Source organism: Pelodiscus sinensis, chromosome 8 (genome assembly GCF_052426305.1).
Source record: "Pelodiscus sinensis isolate ZL-2025 chromosome 8, ASM5242630v1, whole genome shotgun sequence".
Taxonomy (NCBI): domain Eukaryota; kingdom Metazoa; phylum Chordata; order Testudines; family Trionychidae; genus Pelodiscus; species Pelodiscus sinensis.
This window is the reverse complement of record NC_143059.1, coordinates 1179175-1203138: the sequence shown is the minus strand read 5'-3', so window position 1 is coordinate 1203138 and position 23964 is coordinate 1179175. Positions and strand designations below refer to the sequence as shown.

Genomic DNA, 23964 nt, shown 5'->3' with positions numbered 1-23964 from the left:
CCTTGCTGCAGGCGGCCAATGGCAACTGCGGGACGGTGGCTGGGAGGGGTCAGTGGCTGAGCGTGCAGAAAGGGTTAATGGGCGATGGCTGCCTTGCCGGGGGGCAAACGGACCCCTCCCGCGGCTATGCTTCACGCAGGCGCAGACAGGTTGGTTGTGAGCCTAGGACAGTATCGCGTGAATACAACGTCTCGCGGTGTTCGGGTAGCGCGGGTTTCTTGGCGAATAGATCTCGCGATAGTGTAGTTCTGGTGGCGCGTGGTAGGAAAGTTGGCGCGGGAGTTCGCGTGAGGGGACCTGAGCGGCCTCCGCAACTTTCCCGCCAGCCAGCCGGCCATGCCGGCCCGCAGCGCCCCGAGCAGCGGCGGTGAGTGGCGGGGGGGCCGCGGGGCCGGCGATGGCTGCAAAGGGTCCGCAAGGGGCGGTTGGGGGCGCGGGGGCCCCTCTTCCGCGCTGCGCCCGGCCCGTGTCCCGGCGGGAACAGCCCGACCCGGGCCGCGTGTTCGCCGCTCGCTGCGCGGGGCGCCGCTCACGGAGTCCTTGCCCCTGCAGGGCGCCCGGGGGCGGAGATGGGCGACCCGGCGGGAGCTGCGCTGATTACACGCTCGATGCTGGAGGAGGAGCAGCAGCTGGAGGCGGCCGGGCTGGAGAAGGAGCGGCAGATGCTGGAGAAGGTAAATTGCAGCGTGGGATACAGACACGCATCTTCGTGCCCACTCTGACGTCACCCAGAGACAAGGGCGTGCGTCGCTCTCCGCCTTGGGCTTGATTTGTTGGCACTTGAGAGTTAGAGTTGAGAGCGTGCCTGTCCTAGGACTGCTTCCAGAGCAGGAACGGCTTAGCAGAGTGCACGTCAACGGAAGCAAGTCCCACAGGTGCTGTAGGAGTGTGTCCTTGTGCTGACAGGACAGCATCAATGCTTAGACGTGTTTGTCTTTTTTCAGTTATCAGCAATGGATTTTTTTAAGGGGACACTTTCAGTTTACATCCTTATTTTTCTAAACTAACACATTTATTAAACAATGTTACTATTAAGTTCAATAAACGCTTTAAAACTTTAAATGCGCTGTAATTGTTCCTATTTACCAATTTAATATTCTGTGGTATTTCTTGGGCCTGAAAATACCAAATATTACTCTTTAATTTGAAAATGGGAAGCAACTTTGTAGTGAAATGAGTCAATGCACAACAGTTTGAATAATCCATTTAACATTTTAGTTATCTTCTATTGTCTGTGTGCCTTTTATACACCAGGAGAATAAACTTTTTTTTAAATGGTCCTCATTAGGACCATTAATGGCTGATGCTTACTCATTCTGGTTAACCAGTGGGGGTTGGAGCAGCTCTCCCTCAGGCACAGGCTGTTCCAGCTGGGCAGCCCCCCTGCCCACCTCTTTGTAATTGGTTAACTGGTTAAATGGGATTTTACATTGTAAGTCCTTCTCAAGTATAGATTGTGCTTATTTAATGGTTGCAGGGAGTTTAAATTCTGTATTGAAGCAGATGCCCTTTGGGTATATTGGTCGCCCCTTCCCTGATACATTCTATTTCTCTAGTGGAGTGTCCTTACATTCAAAACCTGTTATGTATTAGAGTATATATCCTGGAATTTCTCCTTCGAGCATGTTCTGTGCAATCGGAGTACTTGGCTGTAGATTAGGGATGTAATAGTGTAGCTGATTATCTGTTTAATTGATAAGCAAAAGCTTATAGGTTAATGCTATAGAGTACACGCATTTCCCCTCCGTCCCCCCACCAGTAAATTTTTTAGCAGGCTGGCCAGCAGCACAGTTCACATTGGGCCCAGGACCTTCTTCTGCTGAGGCTCTTCATTTAAAGTGTATTAGGAGCTTGGCGGGCAGGCAGCCCGGCTTGCATTGAGTCCAGGAGCTCTCTCACTCTTGGACAGGGGCTGCTGCCACCTCACACTGCTGTCTCTGTATCAGAGGCAGCAGCTTTGGGCAACAGGCAGCTGGTCCGTGATGGGAGCTGGCTTTTAAACTGGCTCCCCTTGCTCACCAGCGCCCACCTGGCACCCCCTCGCTCCTGCATCTGATACAGAGGCTGCAGCGCAGAGTGGCAGGGGGCTCCTCAGGAGTGGGGCCAGAGTGCACTGGCTGCTGGCCCCTCCCCCAAGTACTGTATAGAATAGGCAAGTAAGTGATAAGAATTCATGAGGTTAATCAGCTATTCAGTTAACTGATATTTAACATCCCTGCTGTAGATAAGATTTTTTGGTGTGTTTGGAGCAGTTACTAAATCTGTGAAGGTAGGTGTGGTGATCTATGGGTTTCTTGTACGTAGCTGTCTGTAGGATTCCATTCCTGAAGCTGATCCAGGTTTCCAAGAAGGAAATGCTAGTGTGGCACTGCTGTAGAGTTTGAAAGAAGAATTTATCTAGCTGGGGGAAAGCCAGGAGGAGAACATGCATTGCATCCCTTAGGAGCAGGCCTATTACTAGATTTTCTATGTCCTAGCAAAGAGGAGATGCTAAAATACAGGTAAGATCTGTTGAGAAACAGTCAAATGAAAAAGAGCCCCATTCAATCACATCATGTAATGGCAGTCAGCTAAAAAATGACAAGTTTTTAAAGTGCTTATATACAAATATTAGAAGTCTAAATAATAAGATGGGTGAACTAGAGTGCCTCATATTAAATGAGGGTATTGATACTATAGGTCTTACAGAAACTTAGTTAAATTAAGATAATCAATGGATGATTACCTGTTCCCTCTAGAGCACCTGGCATTAGCCATTGTTGGAAGACCGGATACTGGGCTAGATGGATCTTTGGTCTGGTCCATTATGGCTGTCCTTACGTTCTTCAGTGCATGGATGATGATTATTGAATTTGTAGTAAAAATCTATGAGTGGGCTATAGCTTGTCAATCCAGAGAATGAAAATATGATGTACCTCATTGTACATACCACAGGTATATAACTGGTTTTCTAGTTCATTTGTCCAGAAACTCTTCCTCGAGGTAGGCAGTGAAGAGGTGGGTATTAGGGATGTGAACAACTAGTTGCTTTTCCCCCTTGCTGCCTCTATCAGAAAGAAGCAGCAAGAGGGAGCGGGGAAGAGGATAGGATGCTTCAAAGCAGCATTGCCGCGTGGAGCCCAGAGTCCGGCCTTGGGCTCCATGCAGCGCTGCTTGGGATGCATGTGGTGTTTCAAAACATCAGCACCACATGGGGCCCAGGGTCAGCGACGGAAGTTCCCCGCTGCTGATCCCAGGCGCCACAGGGCGCTGTCGCTTTGAAACGCTGCATGAAGCCTGATGCTGGACTCCCCAGGGTGTTTTAAAGTGGTAGCATCACATGGAGCCCAGGGTCAGACTCCCCAGCTGACCCTGGGTTCCATGTGGCGCTGCCACTTTGAAATGCCGCATGCAGCCTGGGGTCAACTGGGGACTGCTTGAGTTTCTCACTGGCTCCGTGATCCCCACAGCCCTTCCACCTTTGAAGGGTAGCAGCAGTCCTGGGACTGTTGCTACCCTTCCAAGGCGGAAGTGCTCTTAATGACTAATTGCATCGACTATTCGATTAGCCAAATAATGAAAATTTTACATCCCTAGTGGGCGTACTGGGGAGCCATTCTAGTATGCTGGCTGTTCCCATGGTTTGGACTAAGTGTTTGAATATAGAGTAAAAATTTTATCTGGCATATTATGGGAATGGGGGAAAGTGAAAAATGCTGGTTAACTAAGAGGAAGGGAGTTTGAGTGCAGATGGGCATGCGGTAGGGTTACCAGGTAGTCTTAAAAAAAAAAAAAAATACTGGACACACTTGATCGGAGGGGGGGCTGGGACCGGGAAGCAGAGTTGGTCGGGGGCAGCAGGGCTGATCAGGGGAGGAGTGGGTGGCGGGAGCAGGGCTGGCCTGGGGATAGGAGCAGGGGCGGGGGCAGTGGTGCTGGCTGGGGGAGATCAGGAGCAGTGGGGCTGGATGGGGGAGATTGGGGGAAGGGCAACTGGCAGGAAGCGGGGCTGGCCGGGGTCGGGGTCGGGGGGAGCGAATCAGCTGGCGGGGAGCGGGACTGACCCGCTCATGTGCAGATTCCAGGGCACTGCCCGTCCCGCGCACGGTCCCAGCAAAGCGAGTCCAGCTGCGGCTCCATCACCCACTAGACCAACGCTCAGGAGCAGGGACAAGGCTTCCCTTCCTCCTCAGACGCAACCAGAGGCTCCCAGTGCCAATTGCGCCCTGCTTCCCAGCCACTCCCCCTGCCCCTGCCAGGCTTCCATCCAGCGCCCCTCTGGAAAACCAGAAAGTACTGGACACTTGGCAACCCTAGCATGTGGGGTTGGGGATTAGTGCACAGGAAGGGTTTTGGGGTGCTGGATCTGGGGGAAGGTCACCTCAGGTGACACCTCACAAGCAGCAACCTATCCTAGCTGCTCCTAAATAGAGGCATGACAGGCAGCTCAGCATGGAGGTCTGCTTCAAGCACTACCTCCCTGGCTTTCGTTAGCTTTAACTGTGGCCAGTCAGCTGAATGGGCAATGCCTGCAGGCAGAGGCAGCATGCAGAACCCCCTGTTGCACCTTGGCCTAAGACCAGCCCAGACAGGTTAATGCTTGTAGGGAATCACCCAAGCCCCCCATTCTCTGACCTAGCATACTGAAATCGCTCCTGTTCTCCAGCCCCCTGTCCCAAGCTCCCTCCCAAAGTCTGAACTTCATGACCATTCCTCCACTTAGGAGCAGCACGCACATGTCACTGCTTCTGGGTAGCCACAAAAAGCAGGTAGGGAGCCTGCTGGCCCTGCACTAACCAGGTTTTCTATGGAGATTAGAAATGCCAGTTTATAGAGCCTTCCAGTTGATACAGGGCTGGATAATACAGACTTTACTGTGGAAAAAAAAAATGTTAGGGGCAGTATGAAGTGAATGAGTTTGGTGATGTGTTTATGGTAGATATCTGGGTGTAACATCTTGAAGTATGGTAAAGACAGTCTATGCCAATGGGAGAGAGCACTCCTGTCAGTATTTAAAAAAAAAAAAAAAAAAAAAAAGGGGGTTATCACAGTGGAAATTAAGTTCCAAAACTCTGAGTACATGCACATATTTATAGAATTTTTGATTGAGTCTGTGAAGAAAATAACAATATGCCTGTTTTGCTCATTAACTTTTTTATTGCTTTAAACATTTTGCAAAAACTAGCAAAGCACATATTCATCTAACAAGGTTTCTAGATAAGCCCCATGAATTTAAAATGTGAAATGGGTTACAAGATGGGAAGCGACTGTCTAGGAAGGAGCATGGCGGAAAGGGATCTAGGGGTCATAGTGGACCACAAGTTGAATATGAGTCAACAGTGTGATGCTGTTGCAAAAAAAGCAAATATGATTCTAGGTTGTATCAACAGGTGTGTTGTAAGCAAAACTCGTGAAGTCATTCTGCCGCTCTACTCTGCACTAGTTAGGCCTCAGCTGGAGTACTGTGTCCAGTTCTGGGCGCCACATTTCAAGAAAGATGTGGAGAAATTGGAAAGGGTACAGAGAAGAGCGACAAGAATGATTAAAGGTTTAGAGAACATGACCTATGAAGCCAGGCTTCATGAACTGGGCTTGTTTAGTTTGGAAAAAAGAAGATTAAGGGGGGACATGATAGTGGTTTTCAAATATCTAAAAGGGTGTCACAAGGAGGAAGGCGAAAATTTGTTCCTCTTGGTTTCTGAGGACAGGACAAGGAGTAATGGGCTTAAAGTGCAGCAGGGGAGGTTTAGATTGGACATTAGGAAAAAATTCCTAACTGTCAGGGTGGTCAAATATTGGAATAAATTGCCAAGGGAGGTGGTGGAATCTCCCTCTCTGGAGATATTTAAGAACAGGTTAGATAGACATCTGTCAGGGATGGTGTAGACGGAGCTTGGTCCTGCCTTGAGGGTGGGGGGCTGCTCTCGATGACCTCTTGAGGTCCCTTCGAGTCCTATTATTCTATGATTCTATGATGATACTGAACTTATAAAAAAAAAAAAAAAAAAAAAAAAGATCTCTTGCTCTGATAACTCTAAGTGAATGGATTTTCTTTAAACTCTGAAGTTAGAAAAGAGAAACTTCCACTATGTAGTAATCACGAGATTTCAATCCAAAGAATAACAGTGAGAAAGGGACTTGCAATTAAAGTACTAAATATTAAATCTATTAATATAATATTTGATTATTTTTAGAACCCCTTTTCAGTTCTGAATCTACAAAGCTCCCTTGCAGCATTGAAAACAATTTTCCTGTGTGCCTTCCCCTACCAGCTTCAGTACCTTTCAGGCAGGGGAGGGGCATTAGCAGCATGGGGTCTTGCTAGAACATGCATGTTCATGAAAGCGTTATTTTTTCTTCTTGTTACTACTTTGAACCCCCTGCCATGTGATTAGCACTGCAGTTCTACTATGTGCTGGAGGCAAAATGCACTGAGAATAATACCCAACGTTTGATGAAAAGAATAGGAAAAAAACTTTCTGCAGTAAGAAACATGATTGAAAAATCCTGCTGGGAGTAGGGTAGAACTGAATAACTGAACAAAACGAGAGATTATTCTTGACAGGCTTAAGTGGGTCAAAGTTTTTTAAATGTTGCATTGATTGAGTAACCTGTCACTTTTTTCCTGCAGTTTTCTTGATTACTCAAGGGGAAAATCCAGATTCACCAGTTGTTGTTGGACAGAACACAGTTCTATTCCAGAATGCCAGCAACAGCATATACTTATATAAAGTAGCACTGATTCTAATTAGATTTTCACTACTGGCAATGTCACATGAGCTGTTCTTCAGAAGCTAGCTTTCATTCAGAAGAAAGTAAAACAAGAATAATAGAAACCATGGAGGCTCACAAGAATGGACTATGCTACCAGTGAAAGAACTTGTGGGTGAGACCTTTTCACATATGTAGAAAATTTCCTGTCACAAATGAAATAAAAACACTTATGTAAAAATAAGTGGCACATACTCCCTTGCCAAATCACCATTCATTGTTGGCCCTTGTCTGCACTACAGAGTTTTGTAGACAAAACAGTGAATGCATACATACTACGATGTGCCTGTTGACAACAAAAATGCCCTGTTTTGGTGACAAAATAAAACCATTCCAACAAGAGACATAAGATTTGTTTTGTGCCAAATTATTTGGCAAAATGCCAGTATAGACACAACACTTGATTTTATCACTTTAATTGATCTCTAAGAGGGGTCCCCCAGTGCCCAATCTGACTGCTGTGGTCAGCAGTCTGAACTCTGCTGCCCTGCAACTAGGTAAACAACCATCCGTTCCTCTCCCTTAGAACTCCTAGGATTTTTGAAATTGCATTTCCTGTTGGCTTGGCATGGAAAGGACTCTTTTTGCATCTTCTCAGGTAACCATGGAAGCTTAACACAGCAAATTCTCTCTTACTTGGACTGTTGCAGAGCTGCTGAATCTGTTCAGTAGAAGAGGAGGCTGTGCAGCCCCCAGCTGTGCTTGAGCCATAGAAATTTTGATAACTGGCCAGTTGTCTTGAGGCTTGTGCAAAAAGGGCTATGATTGGGACACGCTACAGAACAGAGTGAAGATAAAGGAACTGCATCAGGTGTTCATAAGTTAAGGGAGGTAAACTATCACACTGGAGCTGCACCTAAGAATTGGTTCTACCAGGAGCTTGATGGTGTCGTTGGTGTCAAGAGCCACATGGATATTTTTGCAGGTCTGGGGAGGGTGAAGTAATTAATGAAGAGATGAAATTAGATGATTATGTGGAACTCCTGGCAGCGTTGTCCTGGTGACTGCACTACGGGGCACCACCATTGCCCAGCACCATTGTATTAATGCAGTCACAGTGGTTAAATTCCTGACTCCAAATTTATTTACGACCAACGAGCAACAGTTTGGAGTAATCAGCTTCCACACTGAGATTGCTGCGTACTTCACCACAGGGCAACTCTGATTCTGTTGTTGTTATGCTGCAGTGCAACGTTCTTCACGCAGTTCCAAGAAGGTGGCTTTCCGCATCTGAAAATTCTGTGGCCACTGCTTATTATACCAGACCTGCATAACAGGACGATCCACCATACAGTGCTTGTTTGTCACTTTTGGGCTCAAGAATCTACAATCTGCAGCTGATGTATGAATGCCAAAAACAATCTAAAGTTGCTTCTGTCCTAATCACACTGCAGGTCTGGAAACTGAGAGCCTTCTTCAGTTAGGAGCTTCATGATTAACTACATTGCATCCACAATGTCTCAAGGACCATCATCAGAGCATAGGAAGCAGTGTGGGATCCATCCTGTCACACGGAGATGTCACGGAGAATATCAAACAAGGGCTGTTGAAAAATGCTCGGAGAAAGCCAGAAACCTGTGGAATGCTGGATCAGAAATCAGTGCCTCATAGAACACTGAGCCTGGTACCAAGATGCACCACGAGACACACTGCCTCTCACAAAGCCTAATAGTAGAAGGTGTGGAGGTGGACTATAGGATAGGTTCCCACAGCTGACTGTCCTGTCTGGGGTTGTTTAACCCCTCTGGGGCTATGGCTGAGGATGGTATAGCTGCATGGCTGGAAGGAGCTGCCGGCATATAGCTGCATGGCTGGAAGGAGCTGCCGGCATGGAGGCACTGACTCATGGGAGCAGCGGTACCACACTTGACTCCTTTCGTTGCAATGTCTCCTGGAAGTAGAGTTCTGTGGATACCAATTTCTATCTACGGATATTTGCTTCTGTGAATAGACATTTGTATTCATGCAGGGCTCTATCTGTGGAGCCTTCCCCTCTGGGAAAAAAAAGTCTTCCCTACCAGGGAAAGACTCCAGCAGTTAGGAAAGGCTTCCCTGCTGCTGGAGCCCTCTCCCTTCAAAGGGAGAGATACTGATGGGAGGGAAAGGCTCTGTGTCACCTCCCCACTACTGGAGCATTTCCCTTCCATGGGGAAAGCTCTGCAGGGGGAGGCAGCTGGGAAAGGCCCTTGCCTTTCCTGCTGCCTCCCATCTACCTGAACTTTTCACTGATGTTATATGCCACAGTGTGGTTGCAGCCTGCTTTTCACTGCAGCATGTAGTTGTGCTTATATGTCATGTAGGTAGTGGTGGCAAACCATGTGCATAGTGTAGATGTAGCCAAGTGGTAATGATGGGGGAGGGGAGAGTCTGTATATTACAATTCTAGCTGTCTTGTTCAAGATGTACAGAATGGTTTTATTCATTTCAAAGGAGTAAAAGCTGAAATGCATAAAATCTGCTTTCATTTCTTGTTTGCAGGTTCGTATGTCCTGGGAAAGAGACTCCAGCGAAATACGCTACAAGAGGCTTCAACACTTGCTTGAAAAAAGCAACATATACTCAAAATTCTTGCTAACTAAAATGGAGCAGCAGCAGCTGGAGGTAGATATGTTCTAAGTTTAAAAAATATTTATAGAGCATTGTAAATGCTAATCTGCACTAGGGAATCTTACCATAACTGTTCCCTTAATGCAAGATTCTGATGTCTTTCCTATTTTTTTACTTAAACCCAGGTAAAAATGCCAAAAACTATTATAGCCCTATCTATATTATAGCTCCTTCTCAAGTGTTTAATTTTTAAGCTCCGAATATAGTAACAACTTACAAGTGCCACACTCCTTTGCATAACCATTGATATTTTTAAAATAATCTGAAGCCATTCCCAAAGAGTTTGTATTCCAACTATGGTTTATGTTAAGAGAATAAATCAGCAGAATTCTTGTTAATGGAATTAGTCTGAGGGGATTTGGAAGAGAGGGATAGGCCTCTTTGCAACAGATTAAGGGTGCCTCTGCACTGCATCCTTAGTTTTTGCATAGCTTATTTCAAGTTAATTTTGAAATAGCTTATTTTGTAACTTGGCACTGTCTATACAGCATCAAATTTCAAAATAAACCACTATTCCAAAACATCCCTTAATCCTCGTGGAACGAGGTTTACAGGGACATCGGAATAGCAAACTCGTTACGTTTTGAAATAATGGGCTTGTTTCAAAGACATGGATTAGCTATTTTGGGATACCAGAAATATCCAGGAATAGCGCCACAGTGTAGACAAACCCCAAGAGACAACATTGAAGAAGGTGAGAGGAAACCAGACATGAAAGGAGGAGGATGGCGCAAAGATACAAGCTAGAAAAAGGAGCAAGAGCTGAAGTAAGCATTGTGCAAATCATTGAAAGTTTAGATAAATGCAAAGTAATACATATTGGAAAACATAATCCTAATTATGCACACAGAATGATGGGGTCTAAATTATTACCACTCAGGAAAGAGTTCTTGGAATCATTGTAGATAGTTCTCTGGAAACATCCACTCAGTGTGCAGTAGCAGTCAAAAAACAAATAGAAAGTTAGGAATAATTTAGAGAGAGACACACAGTAAGACAAGGAATATTTTATGCTTCTATATAAATCTGTGGTATGCCCACATCTTAATTCTTGTGTGCAGATATCGTCAAATTATCTCAAAAAAGATATCTTAGTATTGGAAAAAGTTCAGAAAGGGGCAACAAAAATGATTAGGGATTTGGAACATCTGCCATAAGAGGGGAGAGAGAAAAGACTGGTCTTTTTCATCTTAGAAAAGAGGAGACTAAGGAGGGATATTGATGGATGTTTATAAAATCATAACTGATGTGAAGAAAGTAAATAACGCAAGAACTGGGGGAGGGGGAGTCACAAATTAAATTAAGTAGCAAGTTTAAAACCAAAAAAAGGAAGTTTTTCTTTACACAGTGCACAGTCAGCCTGTGGTAGTCCTTGCCAGAGGATGGTGTAAAGACCGGACTTTAACAGGATTCTAAAAAGAACTACATTAATGGACGATAGGTCCATCAGTGGCTATGAGCTAGGATGTTTAGTAATGGTGTCCCTAACCTCTGTTAGAGGCTGGGAAAGGGTGACAGGGGAGGGATTACTTGATGATTACCTATTCTGCTCCTTCCCTTGAGGCACCTGGCATTGGCCACTGTGGGAGGATGGGATGCTGGGCTGCATGGACCTTTGGTCTGACCTAGTATAGCCGTTCTTATGAATTAAGCTTTAACTTTTTAAAAAAGGCAAGAGGATTTGAGAGGATGTATATGATCAGATGTGGGAGAGAGAGCGTTAACTTTGGTAGACAAGGGCTTTTTTTCCCAAATGGCAGAAACTTCATTCTTAAAACTATTGATTGGAACAATCTGCAGTTTTTACACCTAAATGCATACTCTGAAAGGATATTTTGCTTAATATGTTCCTATTTTAAAATGTCATTGCTCCATGTTACATGTACCAAAGAGATCTTTGAGGATTCTAAGAATTCCAGACTGAAAAGTGAGACAGTTTTAACAGCACTTAACTTTTAGAAATCTTCCCACAGTCCAGTTCAAATTAGGGATGTTAAAATGCTGTTAATTGACTAGTCGATAGGCACTTCCACATTCCTCCTGCTGGGGCTCTTGTACATTTCAAAGCCATGGAGCCCAGGGTCAGCGGGTGACTCCCCCAGCTGACCCTGGACTCCACAGTTACCCCTTTGAAACGTGCAGAGACCAGAGACCGTGTTTCAAAGGGGCAGTTGCTGCACAGCTGATTTCCCCCTTCCCTCCCCCAGCTCAGCTGTGCGACGCTGCCCCTCTGCATTTCGAAGAGGCAGCCATGGAGTCCAGCAGCAGCTGCCCCTTTGAAACATAGTCTTAGTGTTTCAAAGTGGCAGCGCCGCACAGCTGATCCCTGGCTCAACTGTGCAGTGCAGCCACTTTGAAGTGCCCCTTTTCTCCTTCCCTCCCTTCTCTCTCCTCCCCCGTTTGCTGCCCCTATCTCATAGAGGCAGCAAGGGGGGGATGGAATCAGATAGTCAACTAGTCTTTAACATCCTTAGTTCAAATGCAGCAAAAGCAACAATGTGTAAAATGAAGTGCAGCTGCATGTCCTGCAAAAATTGATTTCAGGGAAGGTGCTATGTTTAAGCCATTAGTTTTATGTAAAATATATACTTAACTAGCTTACTCGTGTCATGTCTTTTGCCTTAAAATATTTCTGATATACAGATTTTCTGTTGATCGAGTTAAATTATCCAGCGAAAGGCAGTTCAAAATAATTCTGTACACCACTGCCAAGCAATTTCAGCTACTTATCAGCTTTCATCTTGGCACCAACAGAAGCAAAACCAGTCCCCAGCTTACATTGTTAACATGGAGTTGTGTGTACTCAGTGTCTGTTAATATAGTATTTTTATAATTAGATTTATTGCAGTTGTTCTATGCAAGTAAGAACTTTGTTTTTTTTTAGGAGCAGAAAAGGAAAGAGAAATTAGAAAAAAAAAAAGAGATGTTACTAAAAGCGTCAATGGTAAGATGTGTTGGCTGTTTTATATAAATTGCTTTTCAGTGATGGCATGCTGCAAAACTGTAAAATGATCAGTCTGATAAATACACTAAAATTGAGACAGTGATTAAGACTTTGGGAAAGGCTTTATGATGCAGTACCGTATATACTCGAGTATAAGCCGAGTTTTTCAGCACAGTTTTTGTGCTGAAAAATGCCCCCCTCGGCTTATACTCGAGTCAGCATCTCGAGAACTGAGGCGGGCAAAGCCGCAGAGGCGCGGGACCCCCCCCCCCCCCCCCCCCGCGGCTGCGGCTTCAGTCCGGGAGCCTGTGGTCTGCTGGGGACCGTCCCCAGCAGACCACAGGCACCCAGATTGAAGCGGCAGCAGCGGCGCTTCCCCGCGCCTCTGAGGCTTTGCCAGAGCAAAGCCTCAGAGGCGCGGGGAACCTCCGCTGCTGCCGCTTCAATCTGGGAGCCTGTGGTCTGCTGGGGACGGTCTCCAGCAGACCAGGGGCACCGGAGCAGCTTTCGCCCCGACTCATTTCCTACCCTAGGCTGCCTTATTTCCTACCCTAGGCTTATACTCGGGTCAATACTTTTTCCCAGTTTTTTGGGGTAAAATTAGGTGCCTCGGCTTATATTCGGGTCAACTTATACTCGAGTATATACGGTATATGTATGTCCATGTCACACAACTGTCCTCTTACACAAAGCCAAACTCTTTTTTTGAACAGTTGTACCTCAAATGTCTTGATTTTTTTTCCAAGATGGGCCAGTACTTTCTGGAAAACCGTTTTAGCCCAAATTTTATTCAAGACTACCTGATGGTATATTTTGACCATGTAATGTTGAATCTTGTTCTAATGTAGATAGATGCTATTTTTAGAAACCTATTAACAGTGTTTGAGAGTGACATTTTTGAAAAGTGTTAAACGTAGTTACTGATTACATAAACTGATCAGTGCTGGTTGTATCTTTTATCTATCCAAGAGATACTGGAAACTACTTAAGTTGATAACCCTTTTAAATATTTACTTTCTAGAATCAGAATCTAACTGATGGAAAAGAGGAGAAAACTGGTAAGATTATCTTTCATTAGTTTTTGCTTTTTGACTATTTAGTATTTAGTCTTAAGTTTTTATGCGGCTTTCATAGTATTTTGTGCTTTTAAGAACATTATGATATTTTCTTATAGCTGTGAAGAAAAAGAAAAAAAGAGGAAGAGAAGATGAAACTTACTACATTTCAGAAGTCATGTCCAAAGAGGTATAGCTGCAGTGTCTGGCAGCTACATTACAAGGGAATGCTGATGTTCTTATGTAATTTGTAGTAAATAGAAAAGTACATTAGCATTTGTTTGTGATGTAGCCTCAAGATACTGCTGTCTTTTGGCAATACAGTATATTTTAAACATAGGTAGAATTCCTTGATGTGCAATTTGGGAGAGGATATTGACTAAAATGTGAGTATGAGCAAGTTATTTAATTTATCTATGCATGTTCTCATCAGCAAATGCAGATAATAGTTGGTTGAGGTTCACTTAAAATACTTTCAGATGCTTGGATTAAAGATTCCACAAAAATGATATTTCTATACTAGTCTTTCAAGTTGTCACAAAGCATATTTTATACTGTCGTTTTCTTTATTTCTAGGAAATCTTGTCAGTGGCCAAAAAAAGCAAAGTAATAAATCAGGTATGTCCATGAATATTGTTAAACATCGTGAATTTCAAAATTCCTCATTATATTTTAGATTGTTTACCTCCTTTTCCTGCCCTCATTTTTAGCTGTTGCTTACTGAAAACGTACTTTTCCAATTATGTATATTTGTTCAGCTAAAGTTGCACATACTAACTTGTAATCAGTGATTTTAAAATAAGTATCTGAAAATACAATTCTTTATCTTGAAATGTTTTGTTAAATAATGCCACCAAATATGCTAATGAGCAAGTTATAAAATTCAGTTTTGCAGCTGGTGGTTCTGTGTAGTAAACGAGGAAATATCTAAACGCTTTAGCTCAATTTATCTCTTCCTTCAAAATCAGAGCTACTCAATATGTGGCCCGCGGGCCAGATGCAGCCTATTGGTTTGCGGCCTGTGGTGCAGTTTGGGTTTACGTGGGGCTCAACACGCAGCTGGAAGACAAAACAAAAAAGTCAATATAATCTTCTGTTGATACGCGTTTTAGTAGTTAAATTCCTGGACTGTCAGTGCTCATTAAGTGCTGTCCTATGGATGGAAATTGGGTAAATGTTGCATTTTAATTATATCAGCAGAGCTAACTTAAATAGGGCCTGTGTATTGTGTAGTCTTGTCTTTATCTTTGTATTCATGCCCATCAGTGTGAAAGAAGCTATTTGCATGTACATGCAACCACACTTAAGTTGCAGCCCTCAGCATGTGCTGTGAGTGTCTTTGTGGCCCCCAGAGCTTCCAAAGTTGAGAAGCCCTGTTCTAAATGATAAAAAAACAAATATGCATCTTTTACATTTATATAGAATAAATACAATTCCGGGAAAAGATGCTCTGGGAACCCTTTATAAAATGCAAGATTTTTGTCGTCTTATGTAGTATATTTTTAATGTTCTATAATTAGATTCCTAGTTGCTACAACATCAGGTACTCTATTAGAAGTTTAAAAAGTGCGAGGTTAAATGGCACACTGACTAAATTTTAAGCTCAAGCCTCCAGAAGTTTCAGTGTTGTGACAGGCACAAGGAAAATATCTTTGCCTCTCAAAGTATAAATAATATACTTAAGCAAAACTGAGTGCTGGGATATCTGATCAGGCCTTTGATATACATGTGATAAAGTGTTCTTGTTCTAATAATTGATATGGTATGCGTGGATTTAGTTTTCTTCTCTGTTCTGATGGCTCCCTCTCCACAGACAAATCTAACTTCTAGCTTCACTAGAATTTTGCTTGAAAAAGGAAAACGGTTTCACCTGAAATATGCTATCTTTTGTGTGTCAAGTTTTTATGGGCATCAACTTGGTGTTCAATACTATCATTTTATTTAGTAAATATTATTGCTTTTTGTACACCAAAGAGTTGAAGGATTGCTATTGAGCAGTTGAACTTTTAAAAATGTTAAGTGTCAATATCATAATGGGTTATTTTGTGCTTGTGTTATTGAATGTGGTCAACCACACTTTGATTAAATCTGCCTTTATCATTGAAGATGGGCACTGTTTTACCTAAATGTAGCAATAACATTGACTTTCAGTTTTGCCTCAGCAACTTGCTTGTGTTAACTAAGAATAGCAAAATTTTTACTTAAATTCGCATAACTTTCTTCTGTAGGATGAAAGCTCTTCTTACAAACTGTGTGCAGAAGACTTACAGAAAAATGAAGACTCTAATAGTGTCATTAAAGACAGATTGTCACAAGCTGTACGACATAATGCCAAACACTTCCTTGATCCAGTACGGAAATTTAATGGGCAGCCAATACCCTTTCAACAGCCAAAGCTTTTTTCGGGAGGTGTTATGAGGTGGTACCAAGTTGAAGGCATGGAATGGCTCAGGGTATGAATCTATATGTTAGCCTAAGTCTCAAGTTTATACTTATTTCCACAGAATATGATACCTGCTCATGTTTCAAAGTCTTTTGCTTGAGAGAGGTTTGATACTACCCCAGATTAATTATACTGGGAGGTCAGTGGGGTTTTTTGGGTTTGGTACAGAAGCTATGCACGGCTGTATCAGCTGTGGGTTTTTTGTTTTTTTTTTTTAAAGGAACTCTTGGTCGATGTTAGCTTTGGCTGTTCCAGCATAGGAATGTAAGAGACTAGTTGACTATCTGATAATCAGAAACTTAAAGGTTGTTGACTAGTGATGCAATTAGTTGCTCTCCCCTCCCTGCTTGCTGCCTCTATCAGAGGGAGGCAGCAAGAGTGGGGGTGGGTGGGAGCAGAAGCTGGTGCTGGGAGAGCCGGCATAAAAGCCAGTCTCTTCCCCCCCCCCCAAGCACCATCTCCGCAGGGAGCAGGGGCAGTGTGAGCGGGGACTGAAGCAGTCTCCACTTGCACCGCTTCTGCTGCGATTCTGCTTTTGAAATGTGCAAGAGCACCAGCTGGGCTCTTTTACATTTCAAAAGCAGAAGGCCTACAGGGCTCTTGCTACAGTTCAAAGGCAGAGGCGCTCTTATAGACTAATCGAATAGTTGATGTAAATGCCATCGACTATTTGACTAATTTAAATGTAACATCCCTATTCCAACACTGTGTAATTTACTAAACTACAGAAATTGCATGCACATTTCTTTAAAAGAAGGGAATATGTATATGGGCATTGCTGCATTATGTCTGGGTGAAAGTTTTGATAGAAGATATTAAAGCCTTAAAGCCATTCTCCTAATAAGAGTAAAGCATTCATATTGGAAGGCTGTAGTCCATTTCCCTATTGCAACATACTGACATTTCAGGCAGGATGCTCCTTACCTGATTTCAAATGAGCACTATCCCGTGTGTCAAAATTCAGAGCTTCCATCTTAGTTTTGGAATTTTTAAGTGGCTTGTAAAGGATTTCCAAACCGTAAAATTGAGCTCATGCACTTATTGTTTCTTTATGGTGTATAACAGGATATTTAAAGCTTTTTTAAAAGCTTTTCTTAATTTTTCACATTAGAAATATTAGGAGTATCTAGTGTTCCCTGCACTAACTAGAATATATCTTGGGGATTTGATGTGCGTTATGAGCTCTTGCAACTTATTTGGAAAGTTGGTATTTTGAATGTTTAATAAAAACTTCTTTATACTGGGCATTGGAGTTAAACGTATTAAAAGATTTAAATATTCTGACTAAAAGCCTTTCTTTTTCAACTGTTCCATGTCTGGTCTCTCTCAGTGCATCTCTTCAGGTAGTAGGCTTCTTGCCCATAATATTACAGGGTGGAATCTTTGTAATTTTCCCACCTTTAGACAGGGACCTGAGTGTACCAACTGCTTAACATCTAGCAGATCCAACCCAGGTTCAAGCATGAGTTTCCTTCTTATAGGTACTTGTGACCAGTGGTATTGACCCAAGAGTCTTCTAAAGTGTTTTTTAAAATCCATTTCTGTCTTAAGCCCCTGCAGCCTCAGCATCCCAGCTCTCTGCCTCTCTACTCCTCCCTTCTCCCCCTTCCCCTCCCCCCAGGAGATAACAGCTGGGGTTGAGCACTGCAGCCCTGCCTCTCCTTCCTCCCAGAGAAGCTGGGAGGGGACTGCTGTGGGCAGCCCCAGTGAGGATTCCCCTACCTCCATTTGATTCTAAGCAATAACATTCCATGCATGTCCTGTTGTTCTGGCACAACCAAATCCTTATCTTGCTTTAAGTTATGGTAAGGGGAAGCTGCATACCAAATTTGGTGGTATTAGCTCTTCCCGTTTAGGACTTATAGAAGGACAGACACATTTCTAAAATAATAGTACGAAGAAGATATTTGATTGGCACATGCATACAGATCCTTTGTATTTCATAGGACTGGAAGGGACCTCGAGAGGTCATCGAGTCCAGCCCCCCGCCCTCAAGGCAGGACCAAGCTCTGTCTACACCATCCCTGACAGATGTCTATCTAACCTGTTCTTAAATATCTCCAGAGAGGGAGATTCCACCACCTCCTTTGGCAATTTATTCCAATATTTGACCACCCTGACAGTTAGGAATTTTTTCCTAATGTCCAATCTAAACCTCCCCTGCTGCACTTTAATCCCATTACGCCTTGTCCTGTCCTCAGAAACCAAGAGGAACAAATTTTCTCCTTCCTCCTTGTGACACCATTTTAGATATTTGAAAACCGCTATCATGTCCCCCCTTAATCTTCTTTTTTCCAAACTAAGTTAGAGAAATTCTATTCACGTAACTCTGAAAATATGGCTATGGGAAAGGATTGCTAACAGAAGCCAAACAATGATTTCTGTCATATGTTTGTGTCTAGTGTTTACTAAGTATGTGTAAATTTAGAAATATATCTCTGTGTATGCAGATGCTTTGGGAAAATGGCATCAATGGCATTTTGGCTGATGAAATGGGACTAGGAAAAACAATCCAATGTATTGCTACAATAGCACTGATGGTAGAGAGAGGAGTCCCTGGACCATTCTTAGTATGTGGTCCTTTGTCTACTCTTCCTAACTGGATGTCTGAGTTCAAGAGATTCACTCCAGAGGTAAAAACTATTTTTTAATGTTTAGAAGAGAAAATTAGTCCATACCTGTAACTGTTTGTTTGGAACTTGTTCTGTATATATTGTAACTGCAGTTGTAGTTTTTAGTATAATTACTACAAAATGTGTGGGTTCTTGTTTCCTAATGGAACTTTAAACATTTCTTTTAGATTCCCATAATGCTGTACCATGGAGCCCAGCGTGAACGTCATAAATTGGTTCAAAAAATTCACAAGCGAGATGGTTCACTGCAAATTCACCCTGTGGTCATTACCTCGTTTGAAATAGCCATGAGAGACAGGAATGCATTGCAGGTACATAGTACACTTTGACCAGTGGAATGCTTCAGTATCTCTAGTATAGCTGATAACAGTGCTTTCTCCCCAGTAGCAATGTCACATCAGCAGTATACATGCTTTTATCAGTTTCCAAGGCTATGTCTACACTGCCCCCGTTTTCCGCAAAAAATATGCAAATGAGGCGAAGTGTGGAATATCACTCCGTTTTGGCACAAAAGCCTCCTCTTGCACAAGAGCCATTCTTCTGCATTTTTTTCAGGAAGGACTGCTCTTGCGCAAGAGGGGGTTTTTGTGCAAAAACGGAGCCTCATTAATTATGCAAATGAGGCACAGCGATATTCCACACTTTTCCTAATTTGCATATTTTTGCACAAATCGGGAGCATTGTAGACATAGCCCAAGTGTACTGTTCCCTCAGCACCTAGAGCCCTGGATTGATATATTGAGTAACATTATGAAAAAGTAGACTACATTACCCAATAAGGATTGTGGACAATGGTAGAGAACATGGCCAAAATTGGGTGTATTTTTATGGTTATTTAAAAAGATGCTTGTCTGACACTCAGGCCAGTTCTTGTGGATTTTAACTCTTTGCCCCACTAGAGCCCAGAAAAAGTCACATTATTTTAGGGGTTTTTTATCCTTGTTCTTGGAAACAAATTTGGCCATAATATGTAAAATAAAAAATTAAATGTTCAACCTGAGGCAGATTCCAGGCATGGGAGACTTTAGGGTAAACAGTTGGAGTTCGGCACAGTTATAAGCACATGACAATAGGGTGTTATAAGGGAAGTGTTGGGCAATTATAATCAGTACTACTAGCCCTGCCTATAATACACATATAGTAAAACTCCAATAGTCTGGAATCCAATGGTCCGGCACTCCTGATAGTCCAGCATCAAAATGGCAAGAGCCTAGTGAGTGAGCTTCGGCAAAAAATGAGTCACAAGGTAACAGCAGCAGCAGCTGAACTGAGCGAAAAGGGTGTAAAAGGTTAAAAAAACTAAAACATTACAGTATACTGTATGTACAATAAAAAAGGTTAAGAACACTTTATATACTATATACAGTATATACATAACCAGCTTATAGTTCCTCCTGATACTCTGGCATATCTGATAATCCGGCACCACCTAGGTCCCATAGGTTCCGGATTATCGGAAGTCTACTGTATTTTGATGTAGCAAAGATCACATTCCTTACAATGATAGGTGACATCTTCTCTCTTTTTCTGTAGCATTGCTTCTGGAAATATCTGATCGTGGATGAAGGACATAGAATTAAGAACATGAACTGTCGTCTTATCAGGGAATTAAAACGATTTAATGCTGACAATAAACTTCTGCTAACGGGTACTCCCTTGCAAAACAACTTGGCAGAACTTTGGTCACTACTTAACTTCCTGCTGCCGGACGTATTTGATGACTTGAAAAGGTAGGCAATAGTTTGTTGGCCAAGACAGTGTGTGTTCTGCATGAGCTGCTCAGAACTGTTGCCCCACATCATTACAATTAGAATTCGTTAATTTGAGTTGGATAAACTGATCATTTATTGCAATGATTGGATTCGTCTTTGTTTGGTGATGGAGGGGCTTGAATGGCTTCTTCTTTTCTCAAGTGACTGTTGTTTGTGTGTGTTTTCATTTCTGAATTTGCTTGTACAGAGAGGGAAACAATTTACAAATGTTAGCCAATGAGCAAAAATTAAAATCCCATGAGTCAAGCAGCAAGCATTGTTTTTCTTCATGACTATTTGTCACATCACAGTGTCAAAAAACAACTTTAATATCAGTGCTAAGTGTATTTATTATAATTTAGTTTATAATTGTCTGGACTTAGCTAAAAGAAAATGTTTGTTTTTAGTTCTACTCACTGTACATATTTCGTACATAAGGTGACTTTGAAACTTATTTAGGGTTTGACACACACATTCAAATAACAAAGAATGCTGTATATAGAATACCTTGAATTTCTTTGTCTTTCTCTTTAGCTTTGAGTCCTGGTTTGACATTACAAGCATTACAGAAATTGCTGAAGATATTGTCGCTAAAGAAAGGGAGCAGAACATCTTACACATGTTACACCAGGTCTTCATTTTTATTTTTAAATAGATTCTTCAGTTTGCTGCTGCTGTTTTTTGTTTTGTTACACCTTTTTAATACAAAACATAAAATTAAAGCAGATTTCTTCTTTGGTGTTGATCATAACACGACTTAGCAGGTCTGGCATTGTCTTTGGCACTACTTGCACTACTTTTCTATAGGACCTTTTCAACATATTAGAAGATATAAGTCTTACTATATTTTTGGTTTTGGAATGAAATTGAGAATTCTGATGACTAAAGCTAACTGCAGCTTTTGTTTCCGCACTTCTTTAGCACTTGATGCTGCAGTAGCAGATAAAACTGGTACCATGTACCATTAGAATTAAATTGAATTCTGTGTACCCTTGTAAATGATGTAAAACGGTTGGTCTTTTACAGAATGTAAAACTAATACACTTCTGACTCAATTCTGTTGGCAGTGACATAGCTTTGTGGGGCACGGCTCTCTTTTTACTTTCTAAGTTTGTAAAGGAGTTTTATTCCCCTCTTCAAAAGCAAAACCAAATGTATTATGATCAATGAAGATTACGGTTGCCTAGTCCAACCCCCTGCTCACAGAAGGACCAACCCCATCTAAATCATCCCAACCAAACAATGTTTCCTCTAATCTTTTCCACCTATTTTGTAGAATAAATCTATGTGCAAAAAGGCATTTGTGAATGTGCACCACCAAGAGAAATACAAACCTAGCTGTGAGCATTCTGCTTCAGTTGGGTGGCATTTGAATTTCTCCATAGCAGCTGCACAAGCATATAGCTTACAGGGAACACTAGAGCAAGGGCTTTGTCTCGCCTGGCTTTAAAAACCTCCTAAGGATTGAAATTCCACAACCTCCCTGGGTGTAACCCATTCCAGCACTTCCGCAACCTTTTAGTGACACAATTTTTCATAACATCCAGCCTAGACCTTCCCCACTGCAAGGTCTTGAGACCATTGCTCTTGTCATCTCTTATAAGTCATGCACCCTAACCCACTAATCATTTTTGTTGCTCTCCACTTGACTCTCACCAATTTGTCCTCATTCTTTCTGTAATGGGTAGCCCAAAACTGGACACACTACTCCAGTTGTGGCCTTAACTGTGCTGCATAAGAGGAGAATCATCACATCTCTTGATGTGCTGGCAGTGCTCCTACTACTGCATTACAATATACTACTAACAGTGTGCCTGGTTGCCAAGAAGGCTCATTCTTATCTAACTTTTTGTCCTTTATAATCCCCAAGTCCTTTTTTGCAGAACTGCCACTAAACCAGTTGATCTCTGATTTGTAGGAGTTTACAGGATTCTTCTATTCTAAGTGCAGCACTCTGCATTTGTCCTTGTTGAACCTCATCAGATTTCTTTTGGACTAATCCTCCAATTTGTCTGGATTATTCTGGACCCTCTTCCACCAAAGTATCTGCTTTCCTGTTTTGTTTTGTTTTATTTTTTAAGTCAGCCCTTGTTAGCAGTTGCCACTGTTTTCCTGTTCTGTATTCCAGATATGCTATGTGGTAACTGACACATGCTGACTCTCCCTGACAACTTCTGTACTCTAGTAAGGGCATTTGGTCATTGTTGCATCAAGATCACATAAATGTTATAAGCCCACAGATAATTTGAGAACTTGGGAATGAAACTTGCATAATGTTAAATAGCCAATTTTCATAGTTTCTGCACTATGGCATGTAGACAATAGCTGCATTACCATTAAAAATATTTTAGTATTTTGGTACATGTAGCGCATGACATGTCTTTGAAGACTCAGGCCTATTCCCATGATTTGTACAGCTACGTATTATAAGCTTTATACAAATCTACAAGCCAAATTCTGTGTTGTAAATTGGCACTACCTCTTTAGAGGTCAATGGCACTGCACCAATGTATGCAGCTAGAGAGCTTGGCCCCACATATTTAGAGATTTATAATACATATTTGTTTACATTTTAGATTTTGACACCTTTCTTATTGAGAAGATTGAAATCTGATGTAGCTCTTGAGGTTCCTCCTAAACGAGAAGTTGTGGTGTATGCGCCGCTGGCAAAGAAACAAGAAACCTTCTATACTGCTATTGTAAATCGGACCATTAAAAAGCTACTTGGAAATAAAGAGGTGCCTACTGATGTAGACTTCAGAAATGTATACAACTGTTACTGTCAGCGGTTCACAAATGAAAATATCATAGCATTGGGTACATTAGTAAACTATGTAAAACACATTTTTTATCACTTTTTTTAATGTATAGGTGCACAGCTCATTGATTATATTAGAATTCTGTACATTGAAATTGAAAAGAAACATTCCTATCTTATCAATTTTGGTATGTCAGGTTTTTATTACAGGAATCTAAAATATTACCCTGATTTCAGATTGTTAACTTTTGTCTATTTCAGTGCCTATCAGCTAAAAATTGGCTATTTATGCTATTCAGCTTTCCATATACAGGCAGTCCCCGAGTTACGCGGATCCGACTTATGTCGGATCCACACTTACGAACGGGGCTTTTCTCGCCCCGGAACTTGCAGGCGGCGGGACCACCCAGACGCGCAGTGGTCCCGCCACCGCGTCCTCCAGGGCGAGAAAAGCTGCTCCGGGTGTCCCTGGTCTGCTGGGGGGATCCCCAGCAGACCAGGGACACCCAGAGCAAAGCCGCAGAGGAGGCGGGGTCCTGTGCCTCCAAGGCTTTGCTCTGGAGCAAAGCCTTGGAGGCGTGGGACCCCGCCGCCTCTGCGGCTTTGCTCTGGGTGTCCCTGGTCTGCTGGGAACACCCCTCCCCCCCCCCCCCAGCGGACCAGGGACACCCGGAGCAAAGCCTTGGAGGCGCGGGACCCCGCCACCTCCGCGGCTTTGCTCCGGGTCTCCCTGGTCTGCTGGAGGAGGGGGGGAGCAGCTGGGGTGCTGCCGGGTTGGTCGTGGGGGGACCTACCCGGCAGCGCCCCAGCTGTTCTGTCCCAGGCTCCAGATTCAGCTGCTGTTGAAACTGATCAGTGGCTGATTCTAGGAAGCTGGGGGCAGAGCAACTCTGCCTCGGGCTTCCTGTAGTCAGCTCCTGGTCAGTTTCAGCAGCAGTGGCTGAATCTGGAGCCAGTTCCGAGATACGTACAAATTCAACTTAAGAACAACCCTATAGTCCCTATCTTGTACGTAACCCAGGG

General features: G+C 42.9%; 1 protein-coding gene across 3 annotated transcripts in view; it reads left to right on the top strand.

Moving 5' to 3' along the window:
• Positions 1–212: 212 nt before the first annotated feature.
• Positions 213–23964, top strand: part of HELLS (helicase, lymphoid specific) — a 36860-nt gene continuing 13108 nt past the window's right edge. For 2 of the 3 annotated variants that reach the window (XM_075935701.2, XM_075935703.2), the window contains exons 1-13: positions 213–367; positions 553–674; positions 9229–9351; positions 12242–12301; positions 13323–13359; positions 13476–13546; positions 13933–13974; positions 15585–15809; positions 18250–18432; positions 18600–18743; positions 19966–20162; positions 20718–20814; positions 22760–22921. In XM_075935701.2, the coding sequence (XP_075791816.2) occupies positions 337–367; positions 553–674; positions 9229–9351; positions 12242–12301; positions 13323–13359; positions 13476–13546; positions 13933–13974; positions 15585–15809; positions 18250–18432; positions 18600–18743; positions 19966–20162; positions 20718–20814; positions 22760–22921 (1494 nt within the window). In that variant the 5' untranslated portion in view covers positions 213–336. Of the gene's footprint in view, positions 368–546; positions 675–6610; positions 6866–9228; positions 9352–12241; positions 12302–13322; positions 13360–13475; positions 13547–13932; positions 13975–15584; positions 15810–18249; positions 18433–18599; positions 18744–19965; positions 20163–20717; positions 20815–22759; positions 22922–23964 lie in introns of those variants that run through there. The other variant, XM_075935702.2, reaches the window with a different exon arrangement.